At 40.5% G+C, this 20,276-nt stretch overlaps 1 protein-coding gene across 5 annotated transcripts in view; it reads left to right on the forward strand.

The window, feature by feature from the left end:
* srrm1 (serine/arginine repetitive matrix 1) overlaps positions 1-20,276 on the forward strand; it is a 50,585-nt gene that overhangs the window by 13,436 nt on the left and 16,873 nt on the right. For 3 of the 5 annotated variants that reach the window (XM_068006570.1, XM_068006572.1, XM_068006571.1), the window contains exons 3-10: positions 6,610-6,732; positions 9,613-9,783; positions 10,708-10,820; positions 12,793-13,008; positions 13,812-14,000; positions 14,093-14,221; positions 15,367-15,638; positions 16,347-16,427. In XM_068006570.1, the coding sequence (XP_067862671.1) occupies positions 6,610-6,732; positions 9,613-9,783; positions 10,708-10,820; positions 12,793-13,008; positions 13,812-14,000; positions 14,093-14,221; positions 15,367-15,638; positions 16,347-16,427 (1,294 nt within the window). Of the gene's footprint in view, positions 1-6,609; positions 6,733-7,382; positions 7,501-9,054; positions 9,784-10,707; positions 10,821-12,792; positions 13,009-13,811; positions 14,001-14,092; positions 14,222-15,366; positions 15,639-16,346; positions 16,428-20,276 lie in introns of those variants that run through there. The other 2 variants (XM_068006573.1, XM_068006574.1) reach the window with 2 other exon arrangements.

Genomic DNA, 20,276 nt, shown 5'->3' on the forward strand with positions numbered 1-20,276 from the left:
CGTAAAATCAAGCATTTCTTTGTCTTTTATAGATTGAGTTTAAACTTGGTACATTAGACCAGTCGGATCCACATCGCAACCAGTGAGAGGGCTGTATCGGATTTAAATGTTTTTGGGTCAGATCGAATCCTGTTTAAACATTATCATATAGAACCATGCAGCACAGGAGACCATTCGGCCCATGGTGCATGTGCCAGCTTTTTGAAAGAGTTATCCAATTAGTCCCACTCCCCTGCTGTTTCCTCATAGCCCTGCAAATTTTTCCCTTTCAAGTATTTATCCAATTCCCTTTTGAAAGTTACTATTGAATCTGCTTCCACCATCCTTTCAGGCATTGCATTCCAGATAATAATTTGCTGCGTAAAAAAAAATTCTCCTCATCTGCCCTCTGGTTCTTTTGCTAATTACTTTAAATCTGTGTCCTCTGGTAACCGACTCTTCTGCCAGTGGAAACAGTTTCTCCCTATGTACTCTATCAAAACCGCTCAAAATTTTGAACGCCTCTATTAAATCTCCCCTGAACCTTCTTCGCTTTAAATCTCTGGTACCGTTTCAGTAATTCTCCTCTGCACCCTCTCCGAGGCCTTGACAGCCTTCCTAAAATGTGATGCCCAGAACTGGACACAATATTCCAGCTGAGGCCTAACCAGTGATTTATAAAGGTTTAGCATAACTTCCTTGCTTTTGTACTCTATGCCTCTATTTATGAAGCCAAGGATCCCATATGTTTGTTTAACAGCCTTCTCAACTTGTCCTGCCACCTTCAAAGATTGTGTACGTAAACCCCAGGTCTATCTGTTCCTGCACCCCCTTAAAAGTTGTCCCATTTAGTTTATATTACCTCTCCTTGTTCTTCCTACCAAAATGCATCACATCACACTTCTGTGCCAAAATTCAATCTGCCATGTATCTACCCGTTACACCAGTCTGTCTATGCCCTCCTGAAGTCTTTTACTATCCTCCTCATTGTTTACTACATTTGAGTTTCATGCCATCTGCAAATTTTGAAATTCTGCCCTCTATTCCCAAGTCCAGGTCATTAATATATATCAAAAAGATCAGTAGTCCTAACACTGACTCCTGTGGGACGCCACTGTATATTCCTTTCCTGTCTGAGAAACAACCACTCGTCACTACTCTCTGTTTTCTGCCCCTTAGCCATTTTCGTATCCATGCTACCATTGCCCCTTCAATCCCATGGGCGTCAATTTTGCTAATAGGTCTATTAGGTAATACTTTATCATAAAAGCGTTTCGAAAGTTCACATACACATACTGCACTACCTTCTTCACTGCTCTCCGTTAATTCATCAAAGAACTCAATCGAGTTAGTCAAACATGATTTGCCATTAACAAATCTGTGCTTGCTGTCATTTATTAACCCATATTTTTCCAAGTGACAATTAATTTTGTCTCAGATTATTGTCTCAAAGTTTCCCCACCGCCGACGTTAGGCTGACGGGCTTGTAGTTGCCGGGTTTGTTTCTCCCTGTTCTTGAACAGGAGTGTAACATTTGCAGTCATTTAGTCCTCTGGCACCGGTCCCATATCTAAGGAACATTGGAAGATTGTGGCCCGAGCCTCTGCTATCTCTACCCATACTTCCCTCAGCAACCTAGGGTGCATCCTATCCAGACCGGTGACTTTTCTACTTTGAGCGCTGCCAATCTTTTAAGTACCTCTTTATCTATTTTTATCCTATCCAATTTCTCTACTACCTTGTTCTTTACTGTGACATTAGCAGCGTCCTCTTCTTTAGTGAAGACAAGTGCAAAGTACTCATTTGGTGCCTCAGCTATGCCCTATATCTCCACAAGAAGATCTCCTTTTTGGTCCCTAATTGGCCCCACCCTTTCTTTGACTACCCTTTTACTATTTATATGTTCATAAAATGCTTTTGGGTTCCCTTTTATGTTACCTGCTAATCTATTCTCATACGTTCTTTCTCCCTCATTTCTTCTTTCAGATCTCCTCTACTTTCTGTATTCATGCCTAATGTAAATACTTTTTTCTAATAGAACATCCAACATTTATTGGAGAAGCATTTATGCACATTTTCGCAATAGCTTAGTGACACAAAATTCCACGCCCCCATACACAAAACCCCTAATACACACAAGCTGATGACACCATACGCACACAAGTGGACCCTGATGTACAGAAATATTAAAACCATCTCTGCTCAACGATTGGCTAGCCCCCTGTACCCTAGTCACCCTTCTTCACTTTCCAATCTAGATTGTTTCACATCACCTAGTGTCCTTTCCACTTGGCCTGGTCTGGTCCAGTCCACCAGCATCCACTGTCCCCCATGTCACTCACTCTGTTGTGATCTTCACTGCTGCTCCTTTTACTTAGTTTCTATCTCCAAGTCTGCTGCTGTTGCCTCTGAATTTGCTTTTGTTGCAGCTATAAGTTTAATTACTTGGAAGTTTCAACCGTAACTCCTTAAAATTCCTGGGCCTGGAGGACTGGTAAAGCCTGCTTCCTGATTTGTACAAAGAGGGTGCTCCTTCATTGGTCTAAATCCACTGGTCAGGGAGCAAACTTTTCCACTCCTTCAGGCTTAGGAAGTATAAGGAGCTGTGACTGAACATGAGTCAGAGTCACAAACACAAATAAAAAAAGTAACCCCCAAGGGCTTTGCATGCCAGGCAAAAGGAGCTCGTGGGCCAGATTTGTCCCACAGGTCACATCTTGGATACCCCTGCATTAGACTAAATGCATACTCTTGTTTCATTCTTTCAACTCTAAATTGTGATGTGCCATTGTAGGCTCTCCCAACTAAATTGTCTGTTTGCTATTAGGATATGTTTTTATTTTAAAAGTGAGGGTGAAATGGAAAAGATGACACCGTGAGAGAATTAATTTCACTTGCAGTATATTTGCAACTGTAGCAGTTTTTAAGTAGCATTGGACAAGGGTACTGATGCTGAATCCATTAGACTTAGACATTGCAATAGCGTAATTCACTAGACTGTTAGCAAAACTGGCAACTGAATTCTTTGGATCGACCTCTGGGTCCCTTTCATAGCTGTTCTTAGGAGGAGGAAAAAAGACTGGAATTCCTCCGAGGTATGTCAGAGTAGTTCACAGCAGCAGGTCAAGTAAACAATGAAGAAAATACAGTTGTCATTAATTTTGCTCTGATTACTTAGACTTCCCTTGAAAAGTTAGTTTCATTTAAGTCTCCATATTATCACAGAAATCTATGTGTGTTAGGCCTCTGCTTTTCCACTTCCATAACTGATCTATTTGTATAACGGTGATTATGTTTAGTGCCAAAGAAAATTGAAATCTGCATGGATTAGGATTTGTTCTTTTGAGTAGGTATTGCTTTTGGGAACAGGAGTAGGCCATTCAGCCCCTTGAGTCTGTTCTGCCATTCAGTTAGATCATGGCTGATCCGTATCTTAACTCCATCTACCCGCCTTGGTTCCGTAACCCTTAATACCTTTGCCTAACAAAAGTCTATCAATCTCAGTTTTGAAATTTTCAATTGACCTAGCCTCAACAGCTTTTGGGGAAGTGTGTTCCAGATTTCCACTATCCTATGTGTGAAGAAATACTTTTGTCAACTCCTTTAATCATTTTAAACACCTCAATTTGATCACCCCTTAATCTTCTATATTCAAGGAAATATAAGCCTAATCTATGCAACCCATCGTAATTTAATCCATTTAGCCCTGGTATCGTTCTAAGTGAATCTGCACTGCACCCCATCCAAGGTAAATATATCCTTCCTGAGGTGCGGTGCCTGGAACTGGACAGTGAACTCTAAATGGGGTCTAACCAGAGCTTTAAGTAACAGTAGCATAACTTCCAGTTCCCTTGAGATAAAGGCCAACATTCTACTAGCCTTTTTTTTGTACCTGTCCACTAGCTTTAAGTGATTTATGTACTTGGACCCCATAATCTCTTTGCTTCTCCACAGTTCCTAGCTTCTCATCATTTAAAAAATACTCTAATATATCTTTCTTAGGCCCAAAGTAGATGACCTCACACTTTTCCGCGTTGAACTCCATCTGCCACAGTTTTGCCCACTCACTTAATCTATCAATGTCCCTTTGTAACTTTCTGCTCCCATCTACGTTATTTACTGTGCCACTTGGTGTCGTCAGCAAACTTGGCTTTCTGTTCCATCATCTAAGTCATTTATAAATATAGTGAAAAGCTGAGGCCTCAGTACAGATCCCTGGAGGACACCACTAGTTACATCCTGCCAATTGGAGTACATACTCATTATCCCTACTCTCAGTCTCCTACCTCCTAACCAATTCCCTACCCATATCAATAGGTTGCCTCCAATTCCATGCGCTCTCATTTTTGTTAAGTCTCTTATGTGCAACCTTATTGAATGCCTTCTGGAAGTCCGTATAAATAAACCGGAGATCCTCGCTTATCTACCATGTTAGTTACCTCCTCAAAAGATTCAACAAGGTTCGTTAGGCATGACCTACCTGTTACAAATCCATCTCTGATCAGTTCAATCACTCTGTCCCTAATAATAGATTCTAGTAACTTCCCCACAACAGATGTTAGACTAATAGGCGTCTAATTTCCTAGTTTATCTCTCATACCCTTCTTAAATAGTGGCGTGACATTGGCAATTTTCCAATTCAAGGGGGCAATATAATGGTGGTTCATGATGGCTGAAATATTTCTCCAATTCAATGAAATCCACTAAATTGTTGTCGGTCATGTTCCAGAAAATTATAACTTCGATAAGTCAAAATTTTGTTTCTGGATCATGAGTGGTGTAAGTTGTAGCAGTGTTTTGGAGGGGAGACAACATAATAACCATAAAGGTACAAAAAAAATCAAAATGGCTAATGGAATGTTAGCCATTATATCTGGAGGGCTAGAATATAATGGGGAGGTGTTTTGTTTTAGCTATACAAAGCTCTGGTTGGACCACAACTGGAGTACTGTGCACAGTTCTGGGTATCGTACCTTAGAAAGGACATGGGCAGCAGGCACATGGGAACACCACCACTGGCACGTTCCCCTCCAAGTCACACACCATCCTGACTTGGAAATATATCGCTATTCCTCATCGTCGCTGGGTCAAAATCCTGGAACTCCCTACCTAACAAGACCGTGGGAGAACCTTTACCACATGGACTGGAGCTGTTCAAGAAGATGGCTCACCAACACCTTCTCAAGGGCAATTAGGGCAATAAACGCTGGCTTTGCCAGCGGCGCCGACATCCCATGAACGAATTTTTAAAAAAAGATTGGCCTCGGAAGGAGTGCATCGCAGATTCACCAGAATATTACCAGGGCTCCAAGGGTTAGATTATAAGGAGAGAGTACATAACTAGTCTTGTATTCCCCAGAATATAGAAAGTTAAGGGATGATTTGATTGAGGTTTTTTAGGATTTTGAAAGCAATTGATAGGATAGAGAGAAATTTTTTCTGCTGGTGGGGGTGTCTCGGACAAGGGGACATAACCTTAAAATCAGAGCCGTGTCATTCAGGAGAGAAGATAGGAAACATGTCTTCGTGCAAAGGGTGATAGAAGTGTGGAACACACTCCCACGAAAAGCAGTAGATGCTAGTTCAATTAATAATTTAAAATCTGAGATCGCTAGATTTTTGCTAGCTACGGGTGTTAAGGGATGTGGAGCTAATGTTGGTAAATGGAGTTAGGATACAGATCAGGTATGATCTCATTGAATGGTGGAACAGGCTCGAGGGGCTGAATGGCCCACTCCTGTTGCGATGTTCCTATAACTGACCAAAAGCAGTGATTGTGTAACTGTGTGGAAAAACCAGCAACATCAGTTGTGTGCACAAGTACCCAAAGTTATAGCTAGAGTTTTAATTTGTGTGAAACGTCTGTCGAGGGCATTGATAGGGGACATTTTAAAACTAAGCTACTACTTCACACGCTGAGACCAATTGCAGCAGTTTAGCTGAGTAGTTTAATTTTTTTTTCGACAGCAGTTCTTACGTGATTGGTTAATTTCAACTAACAAGTAGACGTGCTTAAAATTGGCTGCAACTCAAATGGACACATCCTACCAAGTACTATAAACATTAAATGTAATAAAATCACCAGTGTACTGGAATAGAAGTTGGAGAAAAAAATTCAGCTGTATTTTGTCAAAGGCGTACTGTAATAAATGTTTTATTACAATTCTGCTTTTCTTGTGAAATATTCGTTCAGTTATTTTCTTCCCTTCTGCAATGACTGAGAAGATGGATGAGCGACCTACTGTTAGGCTTCTGCTGTCGCTAAACAAGCTAACAGGTGAACAAGAGCAGTTGAGGATGACATGACTTTCCCTCTTGATTTTCCTCTCTTGCGATCCTGCTTGGCACTTTCCCTTAGTGATATGGATGAGATCAGAAATCAGGTGTAATGCTCTATCATTTGGTTGTGGTGTGTATTGGTGCTCCAATCTGCTGCATTGCAATAATCCATCTTTGTTGTCAGCATGTAATTTTTTGAAAAGACATGTTAATACTGGCTTGTTATTTCTGTGTTGGGTATGATTTCAAGTTGGACGACAGTCACAGTAAATCAAGACAAAATCTCCCACTGAGGTTATGAATGGGAAGTTGTAAGTGTGATAATCATTTTTTGTAACAACTTGGTTTCAGGTGGACATGCACAAAGTGAACCTGGAAGTGATCAAGCCATGGATTACACAGAGAGTGACAGAAATGCTTGGGTTTGAGGATGATGTTGTTATCGAGTTCATCTTCAACCATCTTGAAGAGAAGGTAATAGTTGGAAACACGAAAGAGTATTTAAAAAGTTATTGTGATGTGGTTTTTCACCTGGACTTTTGGTGAAAGAAAAGTTATGTAAAGTGTCAGGTTTGCTTGTTTTCTGCACAGTTAATGTTGAAGACAGTATAAAACGTGGTTAAAAAGCTGCAAGGATAGCTTTAAATATGGCAGGATTCTTTAGGGACCATTCAGCACTTTCAGCTGTTTTCACAAGGGTACATTGAGAATTTTTTCCTGACTCACTTTCTTCTGAAAATACTCAATTTTGGGAAATTAAATTAGGTTCTAGGATGGAATTTATGAATGTTACAGATTTTTTTTTTTAAAAGTAGGTAACTCAAATTGACTTCACTTTCCTGAAATTTTCCTGAATTTAAGGAAACTAACTTGAATGTCGATGAATTAATGTTTTTGTTCATTCATCTGAATGTATTTGCATATGCAAGGTTGGGTGCTCTTCCTTAAGAGTGCTTAATATACTCTTGTGAAACAGTTGAAAATATTGAATGACCCCTCAGTTAGCCCTCAGGTAACAAAAAGAAAATCCATCTTGTATGTGTTCTTACTTGTTTTGTTGTATAATAAGCGCCTTTGACAGCATTTTTCTAATGATCGTGTGATTTATGATTTAAAAGGCCTGAACCAAAATGGATGTTATTCCGTCTGAAGTATAGCACCATCACCTTGTTAGGTCACAGCAAAGTGAATTCCAATGTCGCTCTGACCCTCCTCCCTTGATGATGCAGTGTGTGTTTGGAGGTGAGTTGTGTAAAGTGACCAGACGAAAATCCTCATGCCACTCAATGAAGAGCACTCGGACAAACTTTACACTGCTCAGAAGTAAAAAGTGGAAGGCAAAACAGTAGCCAGTCAGTTGAGGAAAAAATGTACTATTAGCAGATAAAATTTGTTTTTGTAATCTGAAAACTGGATATGGCTTTTTAGTGAAGCTTTAGGCTTATTAATGACCAATATGCAAACAAAGATACTGTTGTTTTTTTTGAATCTTTCAATTAAAAACCAAGATGTTGGAATATTTCTGGAGGGCTAATTGTTTTATTAAAAAAAATACTCAAAACTTCAACTCGCCACTGCAACCCAAGGGATAATGAGACTCCATCTTTCATTTTGGGGAAGAATGTTTAGAAATGATATGGGAGGAAAGTCATGTTTGATGTGGAACTACAAATGGTATTTATTGACTTTGTGCAGCCGTAAGGTTCTATTTTCTTGCGACTGAAATGTATCCTTAACATTTAAATGTGTCTGATCTAATTTGTCCAAGTAGAAATGTTCAGGCTTTTTTATTTTATAAATGAAAAATATGACAGCAGCTATACTGCTAGATAGAATTCTGCATGGAAGCAAGGTGTTCATCTTGAAAGAAAGAAAAATTGTCCTGTTTGCTCTGCTTGAATTGTACCTCTTAATAATTGATCATGGAGTGGCATTGGTGTATGTGGACAAGTTTGCAGCCCAAACCATCCTGCCCTCCCAGTTGTAGGAGGCTGCAAGCAGCTCGCATGGGAGGAAAAAAGAAATAGTGTAGATTTCTGTTAGTCTCTCGCATTGGTAGATGCAATGTGAGTATTTTTACTTACTAGCATAAATCTGAGACCCCTCAGAACTGCCAGAAGATTCAAAATAGTGGTCAATTTCAATGTAACCAAATTTCTGTACATCTTACAATTTAAATTATCGTCTGAAAACATTATAAACAATTGCGTGTATGTTGTATATGCGTATTTGGATATTGAAAGATGTTTTTGTAAAGACATAATTTGGCATTAGTGGTGGAATATTTCTAAAATATTAAATCTTTGAGCAAGGACAGCCCAAATTAGCAGAACAGGCTTTCTTTGCAGCCTATTATCTACCCAGTAGTAACGGATTTAGATATCTTGATTACTATAAGCATAGTCCATTAATTTAGCAGTGTTACAGGTGGCTAAAAATCATGGCATAAATCTCCTCATGTATAATTGTAAAGCAGCATTAATAATCATGTGCTAGACCATGATTTAGATATGTGCTAGCCATGATTTTGATCAATTATAATAGGTGGAAAGATCAGTGTGAATATGTTGCAGTTCATTGAATTAATACATTGTAATGCAGTTTAGGTGCTTGCATGTTATTAGATATTGAAGTTTAATGTAAAATTCAGATTTGGAGATGTAGCAACAGCTCTTTCACTTGGAGCATAAAGGCACATTTATTTAAGCAGATTAAGCAGAAGTTTAATATAAATTGTTCATTTTCCTTTTATGTGGCTGTTTACTCATTATTGCTTGTTCGTCTCTTACAATTTAGATAAATGATATAACATTATACTCAAGGTGATTGAGTTGCAGTAGGGAGTCGGAAGCAACCCAAGGGAACATCTTTCTCTACAGGGGACTTGGAACTTTGGGTTCAGGAGTCGCCCAGAAGAAATTGAAGACCTCAGGACTCTGTACTTGCTTTGTGGTGTTCTGACACGTTTGTGTGTTTTTTTTACTGGACCTCGTTGCTCTGGCAACCTATGTGCAGTACCCATTCACTAAAACTACAGAAGGCCCATTGGCTATTGTCAGGAAATAGTGAGAGGCAGTCTGGCCTCGTAAATGGGATTTAAGTGGATTGTTCATATTGAAAGAAATCTTAAGACGACAAAGCTGACACTCAGCCAATTTATATAGGCTGATAGATCAGGGAAATGGTATTGATGATACACAGATAGAAAAACCATTAATGTAATTTGCTATTATGTAAAGTATTGCAACTGTCAAGTTTGTCTTTAGAATACTGAGGTAGATTGAAAGTAGTGGAGTCAAGTGCTTTTGGATTTTTCCAAATAACCTGCCTACCTTCATCTTGTGTCTGTTGCAGAACCCAGACTCAAAGCTGATGCAGATTAACTTGACTGGATTTTTGAATGGAAAGAATGCAAGAATGTTCATGGGGGAGCTGTGGCCATTGCTGTTGAGCGCGCAAGAAAACATCGCAGGAATCCCCTCTGCCTTTCTAGAACAGAAGAAAGAAGAAATCAAGCAGAGACAGGTAACCTATTTGTCGATCTCTGTGAAGTTGATTGTTGGTATTCTAGGGTGAGATCAAATGCGTTGAAGAGCCATCTTCATTCTTGACCATCTTGCAAATTTTTTATCTGACAGGAATTGTTTAATTTGCATATATGGATAAAAGCAGTTCTGTTTGGCTTTCTTGACCAATTGTATGCAACTCAACTGTACTTGTATTTGATGTGAGAATAGTTTAGGTTGAGGAGTGGCTAGGCTGAAGACAAGTACAAAAGCTGGAAGGAGGACAGGCTACTTATATTGCAAATGAAAATTGAAAGCTGAATGGGAACATCTTTTCAATTTCTCACCTTTCCATTTTGTTGGTGTCTCTTGCTCAATTTATGTCAGTACCCTTTTGGCCATTACATGTATATCCCACCAGAAGCTCTAGAGGGGCATTTGGCTGCTGCTTTTATTTTGGTGTTGAGAATCATCCAATTTCTAACCCAGGGGACAAGTTGCCGATTGGCTCTGGATCCGATATGGTGACTGGATCACAAGTTAAAGCAATTTAATTGGTTGATTTGTGGTACTTGTTGGTTCATGAATAGTAGCTTTTGGGGAAAAAAATGAAGGATTTTATTGCTTTGAGGTATGAAGTTGGTATGAGGCCACGCTTTCAGGTGCAATGCAACCGATGAATGCTAGATTCAAGACTTTTTGTTATACACATTGAAAGTACATACAGAAAGTTCAGAATTATTTCTGTTCTGCTCTGTTCTACACATTCCTTAATTCAAAAGCATTTTTCTCCTTTAATTTTGTGAATCTAGGAAATAGCTGAGATTACATTGGAGGAATAGTGAAACACAGAATGGAGGAATAGTGAAACACAGAATATTGTGAAACACATTGCAATATATTTTCTCCTGCTCTTCACAGCTTTATGAATTTCTTATTGCAGATTGAACAGGAAAAGCTGGCTACTATGAAGAAACAAGATGAAGAGAAGGAAAAAAAAGATAAGGAAGACAAAGAAAATAGAGAAAAGAGGGACCGATCCAGAAGTCCAAAGAGGTGATTAAGAATGAAGTCTGTTGTCTGGTTACGGTACAATTCAGTGGCTGGGTAGCGTATACAGCCTAGTCCTTTTAATTCAAATTATCTGGTTCAAATTATAAAGTTCAACTTTTTTAGTGCTAAGTCCCTACTTTGCTATGTTTGTTATGTAATTCAAAGTATTGAATTCAATCTTTCAGTGCAAAAGTACATTACAGTAATACTGTAATATGTAATTTTCATGTAGCTGTATGCTAATAATGCATGCTGATTATCAAGTCTCACTTTTTTTCAATTAATCCATAACAACTAATCCATACAGTCAGCAGGAAAGGTATGGTAATCCAGGTCAAAGATTTCTTCCCTGACCTGCATTTAAAAAAAAAATGAAGTCAGATTTGCGTGCAAATTTAAAACACATCTGACTTTGTTGTTTTTCTTGTTTGTTATGGGGCAGATGCATGAATCAGGAACCAGAACAAACATCCATTCTGATGCACTCAAATTGATTCGGCACAATGATTTTTCACAATACCTTTACTGATTTGCAGCTTGTGTGAAATTCAAATTAAAAAATAAACCAAGAAAAATGTATGGAGGGTGATTTTGTTAAATAATGCAGTAATTTAACCTTAAATTTCACCTCTGAATACAAATGATGTGAACCCAGTAAGCATGGTCTTTAAAAAAAAATTCACAGGGCTTGTTGCTTTATTGCAGAATGATTAAGATTAGGAGTTCTCGTTTGTGAAATGATTGGCATGAGTCCATGTCTTACCAATGGCATGATGCATAGGCAGCCCCAACACACTGCAACAGTTGCTGCCTTCAGTTCTTGAATCATATATGCCATGATAAATAGATGCACTTAAAGGGATAACATAATCTCCTCTCCCAATCCCTTTTTTACCATCCAAAAGAAGGTTGATATTTCAAGGCATTTCACCAAAAGTCTTTACTGTGATTGGTGAATTTGTGTGCTAGATAGTGCTGTGCATATCAAGAATTTCCCAAATTTAGCGTGTTAAATGTTCTTTGCTAGCAATTGCTACAAATATTGTACATATTTAGTATACATTTTTTCAGGAATGACAATCTTTCTGAAATGGTTTAATGCTTTTTAAATTAAAATGAGAAACATTCAGTAGACTTTAAATTTTCATTATTTCTCTTTTGACTTATGTTAATATCAGTTCTGCCCTTTAACTATCTTCTGTTTTACACTTAAGTACTTTGCAGGTCATTCTATTTCTTTACCTGTCTGTGTATTTTCCTTTTCCCTCCCCCTTTTTTTCAGTTCCATTTTAAATGCTGCTCTTCAGTAATATCTTCCAGTCTTGACAGCATCCTACCTGAACTGTCAGCTTGTCTGTTTCCTCCACAAGTGCCGCTTGATGTGCTGAGTGTTCCAGCATGCTCTGTTCTTGTTTCAGATTTCCAGCATCTAGTATTTTGTTTTTTGTTTATATGGTAATTGCTTATTTCAATTCAGGACATGCAAAGTGCTGCCAGCACTTAAATCCACCCATTATTTCAGAGCCTCATCTATGAAATGCCTTGGGTTAGTAATATATCTGCTGAATACTGCAGTGTCTGGTCTCTGCTCCTTTAAGTTCCTTTGTGAAAGCTATATAAAAAAAATATGCAGTGCTGATGGGCATGTTGCATTGTTTTATATTGGTTTTCTGTTAATAAGGGAACCATAAATGTCAAGGGATTTGGTATGGTTGTTACGGTATACAGCCGCAATTTCCAATGAAAAAACTATACTACCTCATTGTAACATCCCTAGTCTGACCGATTTCAGTGATATTTTCTGATTTAGCTACACAGTTTTTTGGAAAAACAATAATCTCCACTATTCATGAGGGTTCCCTTTGCTGGAAGCGTTCTAACAAAATTTATAACGTAATTAGCAAAGCGTTGCTGGCTTTTTATACTTTGTTGAGTTCACAACATGTAAATTTAAAAAGTAAATTAACTCTTGCAGACGTAAGTCAAGATCTCCATCACCTAGGAGGCGGTCCCCAGCAAGAAGGGAGCGAAAGCGTTCTCCCTCTAGGTCTCCTCGTCGTAGGACCAGAAGCCGGAGCAGAAGTGCTTCTCCAGTGTCTACAGTTAAGAAGCCAGAGCAGCTGTCACCTGAGCCAGATCTCTCACTTAAAGAAAGGAAAGAATCTCCAGCTCCAGAGGCAACTTCAACAAGGTTAACCAATCTTGTTTTTATTTAAGCTTCCTGAACTTCATTGGAGACAGTTATATCTTGTCTACATTGATGAGATTTGGTAAAAGTTAAATTTCAAAATTAGTGAATAATATTTAAGAAAGATGGATATAGATAGTGAAGTGTTTCAGTTGACAGTGGATATAAACCTCAGTAATTTCTGATGAATTTAATTAAAAAAATTACAATGGGATATTACTGAAAATTAATTTGATGGTTGGACTTTTTTTTTAAACTTTCAAACGCTTACACCACTGGGAAGTGAATAGGGTTAAGTTATTGTGAACCAAAGTTATGTTCGGAGAGGAAACCGATTTGTATAACGCCTTTTAAAAACTGTCGTCATGAAAAATATTGCATCGTCCTAAGTCGTGAATTTTAAGTCAAGTTGAAAATCTTTTTCCATTCACTATGTGCCTTTCTAATCTAGAAAATTAACAGAATTCAAGGATTGAACCAAACTGCTTTTGAAGTATACTGTCAGCTCTTATTTGTTCTCTTCAGTAGACCCCATTAAGTTACGGTTTAAATGACTAAACTGCTTGGGTCGCACTATTGTAATTAAGTAATCATTTGAACCTTTTAATTAGAATAATGCTCGGCATTCCTTTGATCGTTGTAGTTGGTGTAACTGGGAGGAAGCAGGAAGAATTCATGAGGGAAAATGTTTGACTAAAACATGATAAAATGTTGTGATCATCCTGGTGTACACATTGTGGCTGCATCTAGATTAGCCCCTAAAGTTGGAGAAAAATTCAACATACCCATTTTCTGCTCTTCCAAAGTGATGTTCTGAAGGAAATCAAACCTGCGACACCGGAGGTGAAGGAAACTTTATTAGAACCACCTACGAAAAAGGAGAAGGAAAGAAAAGAAAGGAATCGGCATCGATCACGTTCACGGTCAAAATCAAAGTCTAGGTCCCGTTCACGCTCTCATTCACGGCCAAGGAGGCGCCCTAGGTCCCGATCGAGGTAGATTATTTTGCTTTTTTCCCCTCATTAATTAACATTTTAATACCACGGTTTATAATTTCTAGTTGCTGATCACAATTGCGAAATTTCAGGTCCTATTCACCTCGAAGACGGCCCAGTCCAAGACGGAGGTCTCCACCTCGAAGGAGGAGCCCACCAAGACGTCTGCCACCACCTCCACCTCCCTCCAGGCATAGAAGAAGTAGATCGCCTATTCGAAGGTATACCTTTAATTTCAAACCTTTTTAAGAACTGTTATGAAAGCTATTATTTATTCCAAGTGCATAGAAGATAACTTTGAATAAATATTTACTTACTGATCACCACCATGTGTTTAATATTCTTACAAAGTTAACGCCTTTAGTGACATTGAAAAATATAGTAGTTGAAATTAATATTTGGTAAACTATCAGATCAGTACTTTGTTAGACAATTTACACTAAATGCATTAGCTGTCCAACTTGCCTTTCCAGTAATGATAAAAGTTACCACTAATCTCCATTTCTTATGTAGTTTTCCAATATCCTATTACCTCTGATGAATCCCGGCAAACTATATCAAAAATGTTAGTAGGTCTTTGTGTAAAAATCCTACGCAGGTGTCATGAATGCACAGTCTACCTTTTGGAGTTTACCACAGACTTCACATTCTGCAAACCAGTTTCAGCTTTGGCTGGAACAGCCATTCTCTTCTACTCAATTCTTTTCCAAAAGTCTTGTGATTGGAACAATTTTAGAAAAGATATCCTGATTTAACACTTAAAAGTAGAATTTTTTGGCTTTCGTTGCCTGTAAAATGTGGCATTTCTATAACATTACTTTCTGGTAGAAATCCAGTAATTGAAATAGCACTGATTTGCAGAGGGTTTTGCATTTCACGCACCCATTGTAACTGGCAGGAGAGTGGCAGAAAGCCTTAAATTAGGCGAGGACCCACATATGTTGTATCTTGGGGTTCCCGGGTATTTCCTCAAGACCTTGAAAGGGGCGGAGTCTCCAAATGCCCCAAAGGAGGCCAGGGGCAAGCGCACTTCCAGGCCTGGAGTTCCTCCATCTTCAGCCTGGTCAAAGAGGGGTGGACTGGTAAACTGTGGTACCTCCTTGTGATGGGCTCAAGCCTGGGACCCTGGACCCCTGAAGAAGAATCTTGATGTTAAATTTTGGTCTCCTTAGAAAAGTTTTTGGACCTCATGTTCCTAAGCAGGCCACTTCCAGATTATCTCAGTGTCCATTTATTTTACTTAATATCTATTCATTTTAATTGATAAGAAAATGAAATGAAGCAATATTTCTGTTTTTCTGTAGTGGGGAGCAGTAAAACATTTTGAAATCTAATTTTACAGTATGTTTCAACTTCATTCCCGCAGGCGCCGATCTCCCTCAATTTCTTCCTCGGGCAGTAGTTCCTCCTCCTCTTCCAGATCAAGGTCACCTCCAAAGAAGACAAAACGCGTATCAGCCAGTCCGCCCCGAAAACCTCGCAGATCTTCCCCATCCCCTGCTAGTCCACCCAGGAGACGACATAGGTCACCTATGTCTGCAACAAGTCCAGTTCATAAGGGACCGCCACGGTTGTCATCTCCTCCACATATGAATCGGTCAAGGAAAGGTTATACCTCCGTTTCTCCTGCTAGGCCAGGTAAGTTTTATCCAAATAAGCATGCAGACTTCTTTGGCATTGATGTGATTTAAACAAATTAGAACACTTCTGCAACCTAGGTTTAATTAAAACCCATTTTTCTGAAATGGGAGACTGGTTAATCCGATTTGAAAGCCCAGTCCTTTCACCTCTATTTCAGTGCACTACCTGAAATCCAGCCCTGAAAATGCAGTGTCTTATCTGTTAATCAGTCAAATTATTTTATTTTAGATAATACTGTCACTCTGTTACTAATGGTATGCTCTGGTAGAAAAGTTCATCCATTCTGTCCTTTTAAAAATAAGACGTGGGCAGATGTGGGTGTAAGTATTTTCCATTGATAGTATGTCCCTCTTTAGCATAAAGAAACCTGATGCATTCCCGTAGTGTGCATCCCAAAGGGGTCCCACACGGTCACCTCAAGCAAAGCTTAGCGGAGACCTGGGAGCAGGTTGTCTGTCTTTGTGACCAGGAAATGATGTGCAACGTTTCCATGTTGTAAACTTCTATGATTCTATAAGTGCAGGCAATTGGGACTAGCTTAGTGGTATAAACTGGGCGACATGGACATGTTGGGCCGAAGGGCCTGTTTCCATGTTGTAAACTTCTATGATTCTATAGAGGTTAAAGGTAAGGAGAGAAAAATAAGTGGGCAAATGGATGCTCAGATTATATGCTATTTTGACCATTTAAATTATTTTGTTACAGCACCAAAACGGAAAGGGAGTGTGAAGCATGAATCTGTTTCCCCCCCTCCAAAACCAAGAAGATCAGAGCCATCAGACTCAGGTTAGTGTTACCATACTTTGTATAAATCCCATTGATATTAAAAAGTGGATGAGTAGAGATCGAAATTGTCATCTGTTGGCTTGTGTCAAGGAGCAGTATGCTAAGAAATGCATTTCTGAGTGCTTTATCAAGTATGAGTAATGTGACCTGAAGTCCTGTCTTAAAGAACAGCAGCTATACTCCAGTGGGGATTTAGTTCAGTTTTGGAACTAAAGGCAACAGTTTAGTAAAAAAATTATGTTCACTAGTTTTCCATTCCAACTTTGTTTCTTTCAAGTTGTTGGGTTGGACAATTCCATATTTAGTTGGAAAGGAGGTGATGCCTTTGATAAAATACTTTTGTTATTTTGAGGACTCAGTTTTAGGAAGCAGCATTACAGAAAATAGTGTAATTTAAAATTTTAAACTTTTTAAAAAAAGGCAACTCCAGTACATTTTTGCAAGCCTTACTGCTGCATAATTTTCACAAAATCTGATATGCCATATTGGCCGTGTAGCTGGATTGAACCACGTGGATTGCAATTTCAGTTCTGATCCCAATGTCAACCATTGCTTAACTCGTTAAGTCTTTGGTGGTGGGGAGGGGAGAAAAGTTTAGTGGCCTTTTTGTTCGAATTGTCATATTCTTGCCACGATTCCATTCCATTCCATTCCACTCCCGGTCACTGCCTTAAGTTGAACCAGATGTTTGTAACCTCGACGTCGTACTCAACTCCGAGTTGGGCTTCCGACCCCATATCTTCTCCATTGCAAAGACTGTCTACTTCCCTCTCCCACCTCTGCCCCTCCATTAGCTGATCTGCTGAAACCGTTATCCATGCTTTTGTCACCTCCAGACTCATCTATTCCAGTGCTCTCCTGGCTAGCCTCCCATCTTCCACAATCTGTAAACTTCAGCTCATCAAAAACTCTGTTGCTTGCATCCTGTCCTGCTCACCCATCATTCCTATTCTCAACAACGTACAATGCCTCTTTAAAATTCTCATCCTCGTATTTAAGTCCCTTCACGGCTTTGCCCTTCCCTATGTCTGCAACCTCCTCCAGCCCTGCAACCCTTCCCAAACTCTCTCTTTCTCTGACTGCCCCTCCCCCACCCTCACATTCCATTGGCAGCCATGCCTTCAGCTGTCTAGGCCTCAAACTCTAGAATTCCCCTCCACCTCCCTCTCCTTTTAAGACCCTCCTTAAAACCTACCTCTTTCACCAAGCTTTTGGTCACCCTTCCCAATAGCTCTTTCTTTGGCTTGGTATCCATTTTTTAAAATTTCACCTCTGGGATGTACCTTGGGATGCTTTTCTATGTTAAAAGTTCTTTAAAATTAATTCTCGATGAAGGCGTCGCTGGTGGCATTTGTTGGCCATTCTTAGTTGCTCTTGAGAAGGTGCTGGTGGGCCATCAGTCCGTGTGGTGAAGGTGCTCCCACAGTGCTGTTAGGTAGGGAGTTCCAGAATTTTGGCCCAGTGCCAATAGAGGAATGATGGTATATGTCCAAGTCAGGATAGTGTGTGACTTGGAGGGGAATTTGGAAGTGATGGTGGTTCCCATGCACCTGCTGCTCTTGTCCTTCTAGGTGGTGGAGGTCGTGGGTTTGGGAGATGCTGCCGAAGAAGCCTTGGCGAGTTGCTGCAGTGCATCCTGTAGATAGTACACACTGCAGCCACGGTGTGCAGATGGTGGAGGGAGTGGATGTTTAAGCCATTGGATAGGGTGCCGATCAAGCGGGCTGCTTTGTCGTGGAAAGTGTCAAGCTTCTTGAGTGTTGTAGGAGCTGCACGTATCCAGGCAAGTGCAGAGTATTCCATCACACTCCTGACATGCCTTATAGGTGGTAGAGAGACTTTGGGGAGTTGGGGGGTAAGCCACATGCCACAGAATACCCAACCTCTGACTTGCTATAGCAGCCATGACGTTTATGTGGCTGGTCCATTTCTGGTCAATGGTGTCCCCGGGATGTTAATGTTGGGGGTCTCGGTGATGGTAATGCCATTGAATGTCAAGGGGAGATGGTTATGCTCTTTCGTGCCACACAAGTGTCCGGCGATGACCATCTCCAATGAATGATACTTGCCACTTATCAGCCAAGGCTGGACATTGTCCAGGTCTTGCTGCATGTGTGCATGGACTGCTTTCTTATCTGAGGAATTGTGAATGGAGCTGAACACTGCAATCATCACTGAACAGACCCACTTCTGACCTTATGATGGAGGGAAGGTCATTGATGGAGCAGCTGCAGATTGTTGGGCCTAGAATGCTGCCTGGAGGAACTCTTGCAGTGATGTCCTAGGGCTGAGATGATTGGCTTCCAATGACCACAGCCATCTTCCTTTGCGCCAGGTATAACTCCAACCACTATAGAGTTTTCCCCCTGATCCCCATTGTCTTCAGTTTCACTGGGACTCCTGGGTGCCACTCTCGGTCAAATGCTGCCTTGATGTCAAGGGCAGTCACTGTAATTCAGCTCTTGTGCCCATTTTCGGACAAAAGCAGTAATGAGATCTGGAGCCCAGTGGTTCTGGCGGAACCCAAACTGAGCATTGGTGAGCGGGTTATTGGTCAGTAAGTGCTGCTTGATAGCACTGTTGTTAACTCCTTCCATCACTTCGATGATTGGGAGTGGGCTGATGGGGGCGGTATTTGTCTTGATTGGATTTGTCCTGCTTTTTGGGGACAGGACATAACTGAGCGATTTTCCACATTGTGCCAGTGTTGTAGATGTACAGAAATAGCTTAGCTAAGGGCACGGCTAGTTCTGGAGCATAGGTCTTCAGCACTACAGCCGGGTTGCTGTCAGGGCCCATAGTCTTTGCTGTGTCCAGTGCATTGAGCAGTTTCTTGATGTCACGTGGAATGAATCGAATTGGCTGAGAACCGGCATCTGTGATGGTGGGGACCTCAGGAGGTGGCAGAGAAGGATCATTCACTCGGCACTTCTGGCTGAAGGTGGTTGCAAACACTTCAGCTTTGTCTTTTGCACTCATGAGCTGGGTTCAGCCATCAGTGAGGCTGGGGATGATCATAGAGCCTCTGCCTCCCATTAGTTGCTTAATTGACCACCACCATTCATGACTGGATGTGGCAGGATTGCAGATCTTTGACTTGATTGGGATCGCTGAGCTCTGTCTATAGCATGCTGATTCTTCTGTTTAGCATGAGAGTAGTCCTGTGTCGTAGCTTCACTACATTTTCTGGCCTGCTCGTCTACGGTCTTCATTGACCTAGGGTTGGTCATCTGGCTTAATGGTGATGGAGGACTGAGGGATGTGCCGTGCTATGAGGTTACAGATTGTGAAATACAATTCTGTTGTTTGCTGATTGCCCACAGCGCCTCATAGATGCCCAGTTTTGAGCTGTTATATCTGTTCTTAATCTATCCCACTTAGCACGGTGATGGTACCACACAACACGACGGAGGGTGTCCTCAGTGTGAAGACGTGACTTGGTCTCCATGAGGACTGCGGTGGTCACTCCTACCAATGCTGTCATGGACAGATGCATTTGCGACAGGTAGATTGATGAGGACGAGGTCAAGTACATTATTTCGTCTTGTTGGTTATCTCACCACCTGCTACAAGCCCAGTCTGGCAGTAAGTGCTGCTTGATAGCACTGTTGTTAACTCAGTCAGCTCAGTCAGCGGTGGCACTACCGAACCACTCGGTGATGGACTTAGAAGTCCCCCACCCAGATTACATTTTGTGCCCTTGCTGCCCTCAGTGCTTCCTCCAAGTGGTGTTCAACTTGGAGGAGTACTGATTAATCAACTGAGGGAGGGTAGTAGGTGGTAATCAGCAGGAGGTTCCCTTGCCCATGCTTAATCTGAAGCAGTGAGATATCATGGGGTCCGGAGTCC

Source organism: Heptranchias perlo, chromosome 26 (genome assembly GCF_035084215.1).
Source record: "Heptranchias perlo isolate sHepPer1 chromosome 26, sHepPer1.hap1, whole genome shotgun sequence".
NCBI classification, from domain to species: domain Eukaryota; kingdom Metazoa; phylum Chordata; class Chondrichthyes; order Hexanchiformes; family Hexanchidae; genus Heptranchias; species Heptranchias perlo.